General features: G+C 42.1%; 1 protein-coding gene across 1 annotated transcript in view; it reads left to right on the top strand.

Moving 5' to 3' along the window:
* The window catches only part of LOC135712635 (unconventional myosin-Ia), a 99,657-nt gene extending 87,065 nt beyond the window's left edge, over positions 1-12,592 (top strand). The window contains exons 19-20 of the mRNA XM_065235591.1: positions 11,126-11,253; positions 11,318-12,592. Of these exons, the coding sequence (XP_065091663.1) occupies positions 11,126-11,253; positions 11,318-11,441 (252 nt within the window). The 3' untranslated portion in view covers positions 11,442-12,592. The remainder of the gene's footprint in view (positions 1-11,125; positions 11,254-11,317) is intronic.
* Positions 12,593-13,501: the final 909 nt, after the last annotated feature.

Below are 13,501 nucleotides of genomic sequence, written 5' to 3'. Positions count from 1 at the left end.
GACAGATTTTGATTTTAAGTGTGTATGGGTGTTGGGATCCGGGGGCGAAAGGCTGTCCACTTGAATATCTTCATCCGCAATTGAAAAATCCAAGTTTCAATCGACCACCGTGACGCTGCAATCGTAGCGGTGATAAGTCCGAAATAATGTGTCAAACTGAATACATTTTTGAAATTTCATCCAAAAAACTATTATTTTCTATTTATTCTAGCGAGTTTCTGTGGAAGTCAAAACATGATCCGAGCAAAAAAGTAGTACTCGTAATAATAGTATATAATGCTGAATTTTATCGTGCTTTGTTTCGAAAATATCTTCCAAATAAACAAACATCATCCAAATCACCCGATTCGCCAACCGACTAAATCTATTGCCACTTGTAATTAATTTTAGTTGGTGTATTAATCAGCATATTAAATCGTTTTTCGTTTGATGATACACCGAGCAATCGGCCTATTTAATAGTTTTTCGTCGAGGGATTTAGTCGGCCGACTTCGTCTTCTGTTTAATCGGCAGATGATTTCAAACTTTAACATGTTTTCTGTAATTTATAAGTCTTATAGTAGCTTTTTATTTAGGGACAATGCATTACAAAATAGTTTTATGCATTTTGTACAAGATTAATCCATTCTAAATAGAAATTTGCATGAAATTACATTGAAATTAATCAATTTTGAAAACAATCCATGAAATTATCAAGGGCTGTCACAAACGTATCACCGTCGGTTAGTGCTTATTCCTGCCACCTGGCGCGCAGGAGTTTAAGTTGGATTTCTCAATTACACTGTAACTGGTGAGTACCCATTAATGGGTGAAAAAGTACCCATTTTGTGGTAGTGTATGGAGCTGTCAAAAAATGCGTAAATGAAAATTTCAAATAAAGGGTACTTTTTCACCCATTTCCGAAACCTGTTCAGGGATCAAAAATGAGTACATTTTTACCCTATATTGGGTGAAAAATATCTTTGTTGCTCCGTAACGTTGCTGGCATACTTGGTGTGCCTTGTCGAGTGCCTTTGTTCCGTTTTAGTACAAAAAGTGATAAATATGTGAAAATCTTCCTTGGAGGAGTCTACAGACTTCAAAGCAGAACTAGCGGCTCCGATAATTCGATGTATCACGGTAATAAATCCATTACACTAGATTAAGCTTTTGTTAAAAAGAGGTTCATTTTTTTGACGTAGAACTACGTCTTTGTCGACTATACTGGGGTGCAAGTCAAAAAATATGTGTGGTGAAGGAGTGTTAGGTTTTGAACGCTTGTAACTTTGTCATTTATAGATGAAATTAAAATCCAAATACGCCAATCGATAGGATATTACATTACGAACCTGTTGAAATAAATATTTTTCCAATTTTTCTGTAATTAAACTTTTGAAAATGTACAAATGATAATTTTATCACTGTTTTCATGAAATAAGCCTTTTTCGCAAACCCAGTCATCATAAACGAATACCACTTGGTTGCACATCATTCTGCTTGAATCTGAAAAGATATAAATCAGCGCTGGTCTCATGCCACTGCCCGTTCCCAATTCAAATCAAACCAATCCCACCAAGGTGGTCATACTTTAAAATAGGCCTGATAGGACTAGGAACTGTAAATAATAATTAAAATATCAAATGTACTAAAGTTGAAAAGACGCATCTGTGTCACTTGAAAATTCATACATGTAAACCACACAATCACAAGAAATAAAGATCATTTAAATGCATGCCACTGCTCATTAACGCTTCGGACGGCGTGGCGCTTGGTCCTGCAGTAAGCAGGACCAAATCAGCAGCTTAAGGTGGATCACGGCGTGACCACAATGAGGAAAAGCACACACGCCCTTCACAACAATCTCTCGGCCCCCCCCTCAACAACCTCTCCTACCCTCCCCCACCATCAAACCTCTCCTACCCCCCCCCCCCCCCACCATGAAACCTCTCCTACCCCTCTCCCCACCATCAAACCCCTCCTACCCCCCCTCAAATACCTCTCCTAAACCCCCCCCCCCTCAAATACCTCTCCTAACCCCCCCCCTCAAATACCTCTCCTACCCCCCCCCCCCCTCAAATACCTCTCCTAAACCCCCCCCCCCCCCCGCCCTCAAATACCTCTCCTACCCACCCCCCCTCAAATACCACTTCTAAAACCCCCCTCATCAATAACCCGAAAACGAGACAGACTTTAATGATCCCTTTTTTCCGGGAAATAAATTTTAAACATACCACAATCATTAGTAAAACCAAGTTTTACCAAATTTGAACAAAAAATTGCATTGAAGACATGTTTGATGACATTCAGTTGGTGAATTACACACAACTGACGGTAAAACTTACTTACTTAAAATGATCTTTATTTCTTGTGTTTGTGTGGTTTACATTGATGAATTTTTCAAGTGACACAGATGCGTCTTTTCAACTTTAGTTCATTTGAGATTTTAATTATTATTTACAGTTACTAGTCCTATCAGGCCTATTTTAAAGTATGACCACCTTGGTGGGATTGGTTTGATTTGAATTGGAAAAAAGGAGACTACTTATAACTACTATTTACAACTACAACTAACCTACAGCTACTATATACACCTAACCTACTATATACAAATTGCTTATCAAAGCATGTTCTGATAAATTACATTTTTCTGCAAATTTAGTCTTAATTTCGTTAATTCTTGAATCTATTTTGGCAATTCCTGCCTCTTCGTGTAAATTTGTTATTCTAGTGTCGAAAGGACGATCAAGAACCATCCTCAGCACTCTATTCTGTGCGACCTGAATTTTGTTCCTGTGAGTCTGTGCACATGATTCCCACACCGAAGCTGCGTAGAGGATCGCAGGTGCTATGATTTGTTTGTAGACGGCCAGTTTGTTCACCCTTGAGAGGCGAGATCTGCGGCAAATCAGCGGATACAGACACCTAACCAAGGCAGAACACTTGATTACGGTTTTCTCCACATGCGAACGGAAGAGGAGCTTTTCATCGAACAACATCCCGAGATAGGTTACTTCGGCGGACCACTCAACCCTTGTGCCATCCATGATTACAGTACAAGAGGGAGCCGGTTTTAGTTTGGGTGATTGTCGATGGAGGAACATGATTGTTTGTGTTTTGGAAGCATTGATTTTGATTTTCCACGTGGTGGCATAATCAGCAAAGGCGTTAAGGCATCGTTGAAGTTTGTTCGTTATTTCGCGAGGCATCCTTCCTTTGACGGCTATTGCGGTATCATCTGCGAACAGGAAAAACACGCAACCGTCTCCAAGGGGAGGAATGTCGGAAGTGTAAATGCTGTAAAGCAAGGGGCCCAGCAGACTGCCTTGCGGGACTCCTGCTGGGATGGAAAACGTGTCGGAAAGACAACCATTCAACGATACCTTAAACGACCTTTGCTGGAGGTAGTTACGGGTGATTTTAATAAGATGTAAAGGAAAGTTGAAGTTACAAAGCTTGTACACAAGTCCATCATGCCAAACATTGTCAAACGCCTTTTCAACGTCTAACAAGGCCATGGCTGTGGACTTGGATACAGCTTTGTTACTTCGGATGTTATTCATCACCCGTACTAGCTGGTGATTGGTGGAGTGCCCCTTTCTGAACCCAAACTGTTCCGGAAGGAGAATGTTATTTTCCTCGACAAACTTGAGCAAACGATTGAGAATGAGTTTCTCGAACAATTTGCTCAGCGCTGAAAGGAGGCTGATTGGTCTGTAGCTTGAAGACAATGTTGGATCCTTACCGGGTTTGCGGATTGGTATGATTTTTGCTACTTTCCAGATGCTTGGAAAGTAGTGCAGTTCCAAACATCTGTTGAAGATAGCGGTTAGAAGAGACTGCACTTTCATGCTGAGTCTCTTCAAGATCAAGTTGAATATACCGTCAAACCCGGGAGCCTTCATGTTCTTGGTGCATTTCAGCGCTGAGCAAATCTGTTGTACTGTAATCATATCCGCCGGAGGCACGACACAAGGGGAGGTATCTAGGTTTTGAACGCATTGCGCAGCCTGGTCATCGAGCGGACTTTGGATAGTCGAGCCAAGCAAATGCGATGAAGCGACATGCTTGCCGATCGCATTTGCTTTCTCCTGTGGGGTAATTAAAAGCCGATCGTCATCATTTTCGACTTTGAGAGGTGGAACGGGTTTGGGATGATTTTTCAGGACCTTGGCTACCTTCCAGAATGGTCTGGAGCGGTCATCCAGATTCTGGACAACACGCCCGAAACTTTCATTTCGGAGTGAGTCCATTCTGGAAGCAATCTGCCTATTCAGATCGGCCATTTCACGTTTTTTACCCAGGTCTCCAGTCCTCTGAAACTGGCGTCTATGAACATTTCTCAACCGAATCAGTAATTGGGTGTGGGAATCAATAGCAACAAACTTACCCCTCACAGGAACTTGTCGAACGTATGCCTCGTCAGCCATGGATATGGCCTGTTGGAGCCCTTCCAACGTCCGGTCGATGTCATCTACGGTGTTGAGCAGTGGATTTTCATCGATGTTGCTGTCCACCATTCGTCCGTACTGCACCCAGTTGACATGGTGGTAGTCTTTACGCAGGCAGCTTCTAGCAGGAACCACGTTGACACCGACTTCAGTCACCACCGGTTGGTGGTCGGAGCTGAGATCGTTGTGCGCCTCCGGCTTGGATAGTCCGATGTTTGACAGGAAAAAGTCCAGCGTGGAGGGATTTCCCGCCGGAGAGATGAAAGTTGGTTCGTCCGGAAATTGCACAGTGTACAATCCATGTTGTGCGTGGTCGAACAATAGACATCCGTTCCGGTTCCTTTGGTAGTTCCGCCAAGCTTCATGGCGGGCGTTCAGGTCGCCCCCAACGATGAATCGGGAGCTAGTACGGGTGATGGCGGTCAGGTCCTTCTTGAATTGGATTCCTAATCCGTTGCTTGCGGTACACTGGCGTGGGCAGTAAACAGCGATGAACCGGACGTTTCCAGTTGGTGATTCCACCTCCACACTAATGGCTTCGATGATAGAAGTGCGGATGTGGGGCAGAGTGCAAAACTTGATTCCCTTTCTGACGATGACCGCTACACCACCCCCCCTGGAGCTGGTGCGATCAAGCCGGATAATGTTGTGGTCAGGCAACCAGAAGCTGTCACCGGACTTTAGGTGGGTCTCAGTTAGAAGAACCACGTCGATGCTATGCTTGCGGAGGAAGTCGGCAAGCTCAATATGTTTTGCTCTTACAGAGCAAGCGTTCCAGGTAGCGATGGTTAGCGGTTTAGACACCATACTGGATGATGAACTTACCGAGCACTTGGATCTGTTCGGGCTTATTGCGGCACTTACGTAGAGCACCGGTCATGTTGACGAAAATTTCCATCAGTTCATCCGCTGAAAACAGATCGGGGTTGTTGTTTTGCGCTGGTGGTTGTCTCCAGAATCCAGGGGGGGATGGAGAGCTTTGGCCAGCAGAATCACCAGAAGTTGCTTGAACGGAATGCACCCGCGAATTCGCTTGCCTTTGCTGAGGAGCACGAAGAGGCGGGAAATCCTCCGTCCGAAATGCCGGGACTTTGTCCTTCTTGCGTCCTGGTTGGCTGTTAGCTGCCGCCTGTTTTCGGATCCGTTTGAAGTCCTCGCGTTTGGAGCACCACCACAGTTGGCGCATTTTAACACCACAGCTCCATCCGCAGGGCAGTCGGAAGTGGCGTGGTCTTGAGCGCAATTGCCGCAGCGTGGCTTAATGTTGCAGTTGCGGGTGCCGTGTCCAAAGTTCAGACACCGTTGGCACTGAGTCACATCGCGATGGCCGCCACGGTATGGCTCCCAGCGGACGATGATGCAATTGATGGAGCGGATGGCTTTCAGCGCGTTGAGTGTCACCGTTCCCTTCTGGAAGTGTACCAGGAAAAGGCTATCCGGATACGCCTTCACATTCTCGTCTCTTCTTGTCATCCGATAGACGGCACTTGGGGCCAGCTTGTACCGGTCCCTGATTTCAGCTTCGATAAACTTCGGGTCGAAGTTTGGTAGGCCCCTGATGACGACCTTGAATGGTTTCTCACCGGGAATGTCGTGGGTGAAGAATTCCACCTTGGAAGTCCTCAGGTGGGCGACGACCAAGTCATACTCCGCTTTGGTACGGAGCACCACCTTGGTGCCGACTCTGCCCAACTTGTATTCGGCTTTAACGCCCAGCGTCGCTAGATCCGCGATGAGCTCATTAAGATGAGCATTTTTCACTACCAACGGAGGTAGCTTCACTTTTGCCGCACTCGGGCCGGCAGAATTTTCGTTGTCGATGGCGTCGCCGAAATCACCGATGTCGCTGGCGTTCGTTGCTGTGACGTCATCACGTCCACTCGCACCATCGGACTGGCCTTGGTTTTTCTTCCTCTTCTTGGATCGCTTCACCGTGGCGGTGGTGGTATTTCCAACATCGGTGGGAAGAGTAGCGTACCTATTTGAAATAGGTACACTCGTGCTACACTCACCACTGTTCTTCTCCGCTTTCTCACGGAGCCTGCTCCGGGAGCGCTGTCTTCCCATCACACGATGCGACCGACACTACTGACGACGCGAATAAACGTTTGGAATAAGCTATCGAACAACTCGACAGAGCGAGCAAATACCGGACTGTACTGCTTGACGAACAAGCAGAGAATGCGATGAGTCTGACGGTAAAACATATCTGGTGCCTCTATATATGCAATTATATTAACATCCAAAGTCCATCCTATTTTACATATTCTGCACAAAAGAAACTTTCTGCTCCGCCCCATTCATAAAAAACTGCGGGAAATCCTATCAGGTTCTGAACCTGAAAAGATATAAAACAGCGCTGCTGTCATGCTTTTGCTCATTGTCGCTTCGGACGGCGTGGCGCTTGGTCCTGCAGTAAGCAGGACCAAATCAGCGACTTAAGGTGGATCACGGCGTGACCACAATAATGATGAAACCCCCTCCCCCTTTCACAACAACCTCTCCCCCTCCCCCTTCACAACAATCTCTCCCTCTCCCCCCTTCACAACAATCTCTTCCCCTCCCCCCTTCACAACAATCTCTCCCCTCCCTCAACGACCTCTCCTAACCCCCCACCACCACTCATCAACAACCTTTCCTAACCCCTCCCCCACTCATCAACAACCTTTCCTAACCAACCCCCTCCCCACCCCTCAACAACCTTTCCTAACCCCCCCCCCCACCCCTCAAATACCGCTCCTAACAAAACAATATCTATGTGTCAGCCACATAGGGGAAATGACGCCTTCGGCTTGCAAGACTATTTTCGGCAACCCAAATTGAAACACTATTTTCACTGGATTTTCTTACGAAAACACTTCGTTGAATGCATGCAAACGATTCTTTATGCTTTCAGCTTCAATTTGACTATATTTTTACCACTGGAAAAAAGCAATCTAGCAAGGTTTTCTTGGAATGAAACACACACACTACAAATTGTAGCTGATTTCGAGTTGCCGATAATAGAACAGCAGATTTACATGCAGTTCAAATGGAACGGTTGCCGACAATACTCGCTCTCACTAGAGAAGATTGGAGCTTTTTAAAAGCGTTTCAAAACAGTTTTTGACAATTCTTTCGACTGAAATTGTTAGAGCAGCTGGCAGCAAAAGATTGTAAACAAACCAATACTGCATATGTGTGCGTTCCTCAGAGAAAAAGGCTATAGAAAGAAGGTCGCTGCTTAGGTTGCCGAGAATACGTAAATTCCCCTACTTAAAATATGTACATTTAAAAACCATGCATGACCACTAGACTGATGCAAAATTTGAAATTTTCGCTCCACAGTGCTCAAATGGTTCCAAATTGGGCCCTGATAAGCCTCCCAAAATTTGAACTCATTTAGTGAGAAACTGACTTGGCACAAACCATTTGAAGTTTATATGGGAATTACTATGGAGAAACCATAATTTCAGTTTATATCTATCTCAAAATTCACCAGTTCACTCTACTTTAGAAAATGATAGCTGAACTTGTTGAAAACCACTTTTCGATCAAACGTAAGGAACAAAATTATTAATGATTCAAGTCCCTGATGTCTTATGATTATGCTCAATCAACTGTTCAGCAGGCAACATTGGTGTTTATGGCGCGTAGAATAGAGGACAAAAATCATGGCTACTATGTCACACTGCAGAATACAGTGTTGCCCACAATACAGTTGCTTAATCTTGCCATAAGATTATCAATCTCTTAAAAAATTAATAACTATTTAATTTGACGTTTGGATGAAAAATGATCTTGTGCAAAGTTGTAGCTGATAAAAATTCCCATAAGAATAGCAATAGAATGTGTTAACAGTACAATGTGTAAAAAGGCAAGAAGACAATGAACAAAAAGTTTTGTTTTCCCATAGTAATTTCCATGTAAACTTCAAATGGTTTGTGCCAAGTCAGTTTCTTATAAAATGAGTTTTCTCTTTTGGAGGCTAATCAGGACCCGATTTGGCACCGTTTGAGCACTGTGGAGCGAAAATTTCAAATTTTGCATCAGTCTAGTGACCACACATACTATTCATTTGCGTGTAAATTTCATGTGTACTTCTGAGTGGATTCTGTTTATGTGTGGTCAAATGAAAATCATGTGGAATTTCACATGGATATTTGTAAAGAAAATGTGTAAATTGTTTTGAATCAACCATAACCGAAACATTGAAATACTTGAAAATTTTAAGATAAAGTATAATAGTCAAAAATGCATGAAAAACAACAATTTTGTGTGGTTCTACGTAATACTGCGGTCGTGTCTAGGACACAACCCTTTACTTTTTTTTTGCAGGATGCTGAAACACCTTTACAAGAACAATTAATGAAGTATGTTGCCTGGAATGTCGATGCTAACGTTGATGTGGCGCCCCATCTGATTTTCAACGGCAACAATTACTTCATTTACGTTGACGCTCAACTCATCCACGGTGGAATTGACTCCATCCGCGCGCTGGACACTCTATTTAAAGTCTTCACTGTTTTCAACATTCGTCCGCCAGCAGAAATGCAGAAAATTATTGATTTCATCGAGATCATGGGCCTTATTACGGGTGTCACTACTCGGTGATAACGAAGTGATACTCATAATAAGAGCCGTGATTGCCGTACAAATCAAATGGTAATCACTTCACCGTGACGACAAGTGACAAGTTTTCACCGTGAAGTGACATCCGTAATAAGCCCCCATATGTTATGGAATCACAACGACCAGCACCCGTCAGATAGTCAATCGTTTGATTTCATCGTTGTTTTCATAAATTATTGCAATGATGTTCAATAAAAACCAAGTTCAGTAGTCTGTAGTTTCCATTTTATTGATTGATTTTAAAATTATTGCTAATTCTCAAATTTCAGATTAAGTCCCATCAATATATTTAAAAAAGGGGTACTTTTTACCCAGTTACGGAAAACAATGCATTCTGGAAATGGGTAAAAAGTACTCCATGATTTGACGTATAAGCTCTTTACCCATTAGTGGGTAAAGACGTTTTACCCATTTTATGAGTTTACCTACTTTACCGCGAAATGGGCACTTTTTCACCCATTAATGGGTACTTTCCAGTTACAGTGTACAAAAATGATGATGTACTATACACTGTAACTGGTGAGTACCCATTAATGGGTGAAAAAGTACCCATTTTGTGGTAGTGTATGGAGCTGTCAAAAAATGCGTAAATGAAAATTTCAAATAAAGGGTACTTTTTCACCCATTTCCGAAACCTGTTCAGGGATCAAAAATGAGTACATTTTTACCCTATATTGGGTGAAAAATATCTTTGTTGCTCCGTAACGTTGCTGGCATACTTGGTGTGCCTTGTCGAGTGCCTTTGTTCCGTTTTAGTACAAAAAGTGATAAATATGTGAAAATCTTCCTTGGAGGAGTCTACAGACTTCAAAGCAGAACTAGCGGCTCCGATAATTCGATGTATCACGGTAATAAATCCATTACACTAGATTAAGCTTTTGTTAAAAAGAGGTTCATTTTTTTTTTTGCAGGATGCTGAAACACCTTTACAAGAACAATTAATGAAGTATGTTGCCTGGAATGTCGATGCTAACGTTGATGTGGCGCCCCATCTGATTTTCAACGGCAACAATTACTTCATTTACGTTGACGCTCAACTCATCCACGGTGGAATTGACTCCATCCGCGCGCTGGACACTCTATTTAAAGTCTTCACTGTTTTCAACATTCGTCCGCCAGCAGAAATGCAGAAAATTATTGATTTCATCGAGATCATGGGCCTTATTACGGGTGTCACTACTCGGTGATAACGAAGTGATACTCATAATAAGAGCCGTGATTGCCGTACAAATCAAATGGTGATCACTTCACCGTGACGACAAGTGACAAGTTTTCACCGTGAAGTGACATCCGTAATAAGCCCCCATATGTTATGGAATCACAACGACCAGCACCCGTCAGATAGTCAATCGTTTGATTTCATCGTTGTTTTCATAAATTATTGCAATGATGTTCAATAAAAACCAAGTTCAGTAGTCTGTAGTTTCCATTTTATTGATTGATTTTAAAATTATTGCTAATTCTCAAATTTCAGATTAAGTCCCATCAATATATTTAAAAAAGGGGTACTTTTTACCCAGTTACGGAAAACAATGCATTCTGGAAATGGGTAAAAAGTACTCCATGATTTGACGTATAAGCTCTTTACCCATTAGTGGGTAAAGACGTTTTACCCATTTTATGAGTTTACCTACTTTACCGCGAAATGGGCACTTTTTCACCCATTAATGGGTACTTTCCAGTTACAGTGTAGAGATTGCTAAAGTATGATTGTGTAAGTGATTTGTTTTCATCGGGAAAATTTTCCGCTATGAAGTTTTTTTTCCCGATGAAAACATTTTGCGTATACGTATACGTGACGCACACTACGTACGACAAACGTCAGCAATCTCTATAAAAAATCATTCCATTTGACAGATATCAAAACGTCATTACCATTTTCACCCACTCGCCATCTGAGAGTCAATCGTCACTTTGATTCTTCAATGGCTTAGGGGTTTTTGGTTCTTATTTAAAAGTTCAAGGTTTCCTACGACGTACGTTAAATGCGAGTTAGTGTTCTTAGAATCGGAACTTAAACATTGTCTTTGCTACACTATAAATATTATTACATAAATTTAAATGTCTTTGATCCCAATTTCACGCAGTCGGAAATCGGCCGGAAGAAGGGTGACTTTGTGTTCCAAACGGCCCACTCGATCGAGATCGTTACGAAGCTGTTCCTGGTGATCCAGAATGCAACTGCCAAATCTCCCGAGATCGTCATCAGCACAGAGTATGTACACCGTGTGGTTCCTTATAGGTTGCATTCAAAATTGTATCAAACTTGCTTGTTCTAGATTCGAGGCTAACTTCGGCCAGCAGACGGTGGTATTTACGTTCAAATGCGGAGGCCTAGTGGACAATCCATACAATCAGACCCGTGTCCAGCGCAAAGGCAACCGGATGGAGGTGATTGTGTAACAGAGGGCCTTACCGGAGGGCGCTACTGGTGGAGGAGGAGGAGGAGGCGGAGCGGGTTGTTCTGAATTGATACAGTTGTTCGACTACGACGACGAGGACGGTATGGAGTTTGGCGTCCGGGGGTTAGAATTCGACTAGCAACGTAAGTGTACGGGTATTTCCGTAAAATTCCACGCTACCTTTGCTCACCAGTTTACTCAATCCTTGTAAGGATTAACATTGCGGTCTTTCATAAGGCGCGGTTGTTTATTTCGAAAAAGCAAAGGCCGCGTGGAACTTTGTGCCAAGACCCTTTTGAACGGTGTTTCTAATCCACTGAATGTTACCATAGTAGCACGGGAGATAGTTTTGTTTATATGTTGAAGCAATATTTGATTGTTTAGTGCCAGGACGAGCAATCGGGGAAACGTTGTTAATCGAGAATAGGGGAAAAACATGATAGAAACTAATGTGTACCAGTTGGTTGATTGTTTTAGCAAACAGTGTAAATCGAAACTACAGTAGTTCAAACGTGACGACTAACAGGTAAATTTGATTCCGCCAGCGGAAGCGTTTAAAATAAAAGAAAAATAAAATCAATTACGGCAACCTATTAGCAATTGAAAACTACAAAAACAAACTTGGAATTTAATCGTAGAGAGACTTTTATAAATCTATTTAAGTTGATGAAATTATAAGATCTAATTCCATACAATCATAGTGAGTATTATAAACGTAAAAAAAAAACTAATTTTATCGGATCCCACGCACGGTGTGGGCAACGATCTCGGAAGTTGGGTACCAGTGACCACAGGGAGTCGACCCACAAACGCTCGTTCAAGCCAATACTAAATTTTAACCTAGAACTTATTTTTGATATTGATTTTATCGACTACTACTTTCGATAGACCACGCAAAGTTTGACAGAGTTTTAACAGTCAGTGCTCTAGTTTTCCACGCATACGAGTTGATCGGTCTTTGGTATTTTTAAATAAAAGCGAAAATCAAAACAACAAGTTATAGTAATAAATGGCAGACTGTGTTGTGACTTTTGTCTGTTGTTGAAATTCGACGGAATCAAACATACACAAAAAAGGGAAATCAGAATAAAACCCTCTAGTAAAAGTATGGACGATTGTCACCTGAAAAACGAAAAAAGCTGTTCCAATCGAGAAAAACAGTGCATTTTGAAAGTTGCGTCCAATTTTTTACTAGAGGGCTTTCAATCAGATCTCTTTAACTTCCACAACAACTATTACAGCAAAAAGTACTAACCTTTAGGTAGCTCAATTTGTCTTACCAAATCGCATTTAAAAGTAAACAAACTAAAGTATTAATAATTTACTCGGAATAAGAGGGAGAAACAAAGAAGAAAAAAAAACACCGTTAGGGGAAAGTTGTTTCAACTAGACTTAACCTTCACCAACCATGAAAGGAATGCTGCGAGATCAGAGATAAAAGAAAACAAATAGGCCAAATTAAACAATTACTAGTCCTACCACTTAGCATACAACAACAAAGATATTAAAAATTGCAGTTGTGAACGAAACTGATAAAAGAAGATAACTCAATGACGCTTACTACAGTGACAGATATTAATTAAAGAAGAAGAAGAAAAAAGAAAAACATACAGAAACAATAGCAAAAATTTACCGATAACAAAGGCATACATTTATTGAGAAAAAAAAACCCCACTGTTTAGGAGGTATATGAATTAGTAATCATTATTAGACGACTAGAGAGCAGAATCAATTAACCCCCGCCACTTCAAAGTAGCTATGTACCGTTTGAATCGATCTAGGACCGGGTTATCATCGATTTTCCGTTTAGTGAGCGCAATGTGCTCGAGCAGTACGAGAAAATCAAATAGAATACCTCAGTCGGTGTGCGTAAAAAAAAAACTTTGGATGTTGTATCGAAAAAATCCGTTTCCGTTCCCCCAGATCACATCTTTAGTCATCATCGGATCACAGCACATACCCGCAGACAGACATTCAAGCTTGAATCTCATCGTGTGTAAAATGCCATAACCGTCAGTTCAAATCAGACATTCAAGTAGCAAGTAGCTTCCAGGTGGCGCT

This window comes from Ochlerotatus camptorhynchus, unplaced genomic scaffold (assembly GCF_037179485.1).
Source record: "Ochlerotatus camptorhynchus isolate MF236.1 unplaced genomic scaffold, CSIRO-AGI_Acam_v1.1 ptg000498l, whole genome shotgun sequence".
In the NCBI taxonomy this organism is placed as follows: Eukaryota; Metazoa; Arthropoda; class Insecta; order Diptera; family Culicidae; genus Ochlerotatus; species Ochlerotatus camptorhynchus.
Note: the sequence above shows the minus strand (reverse complement) of the source record. Positions and strands in the feature narration are given on the sequence as shown.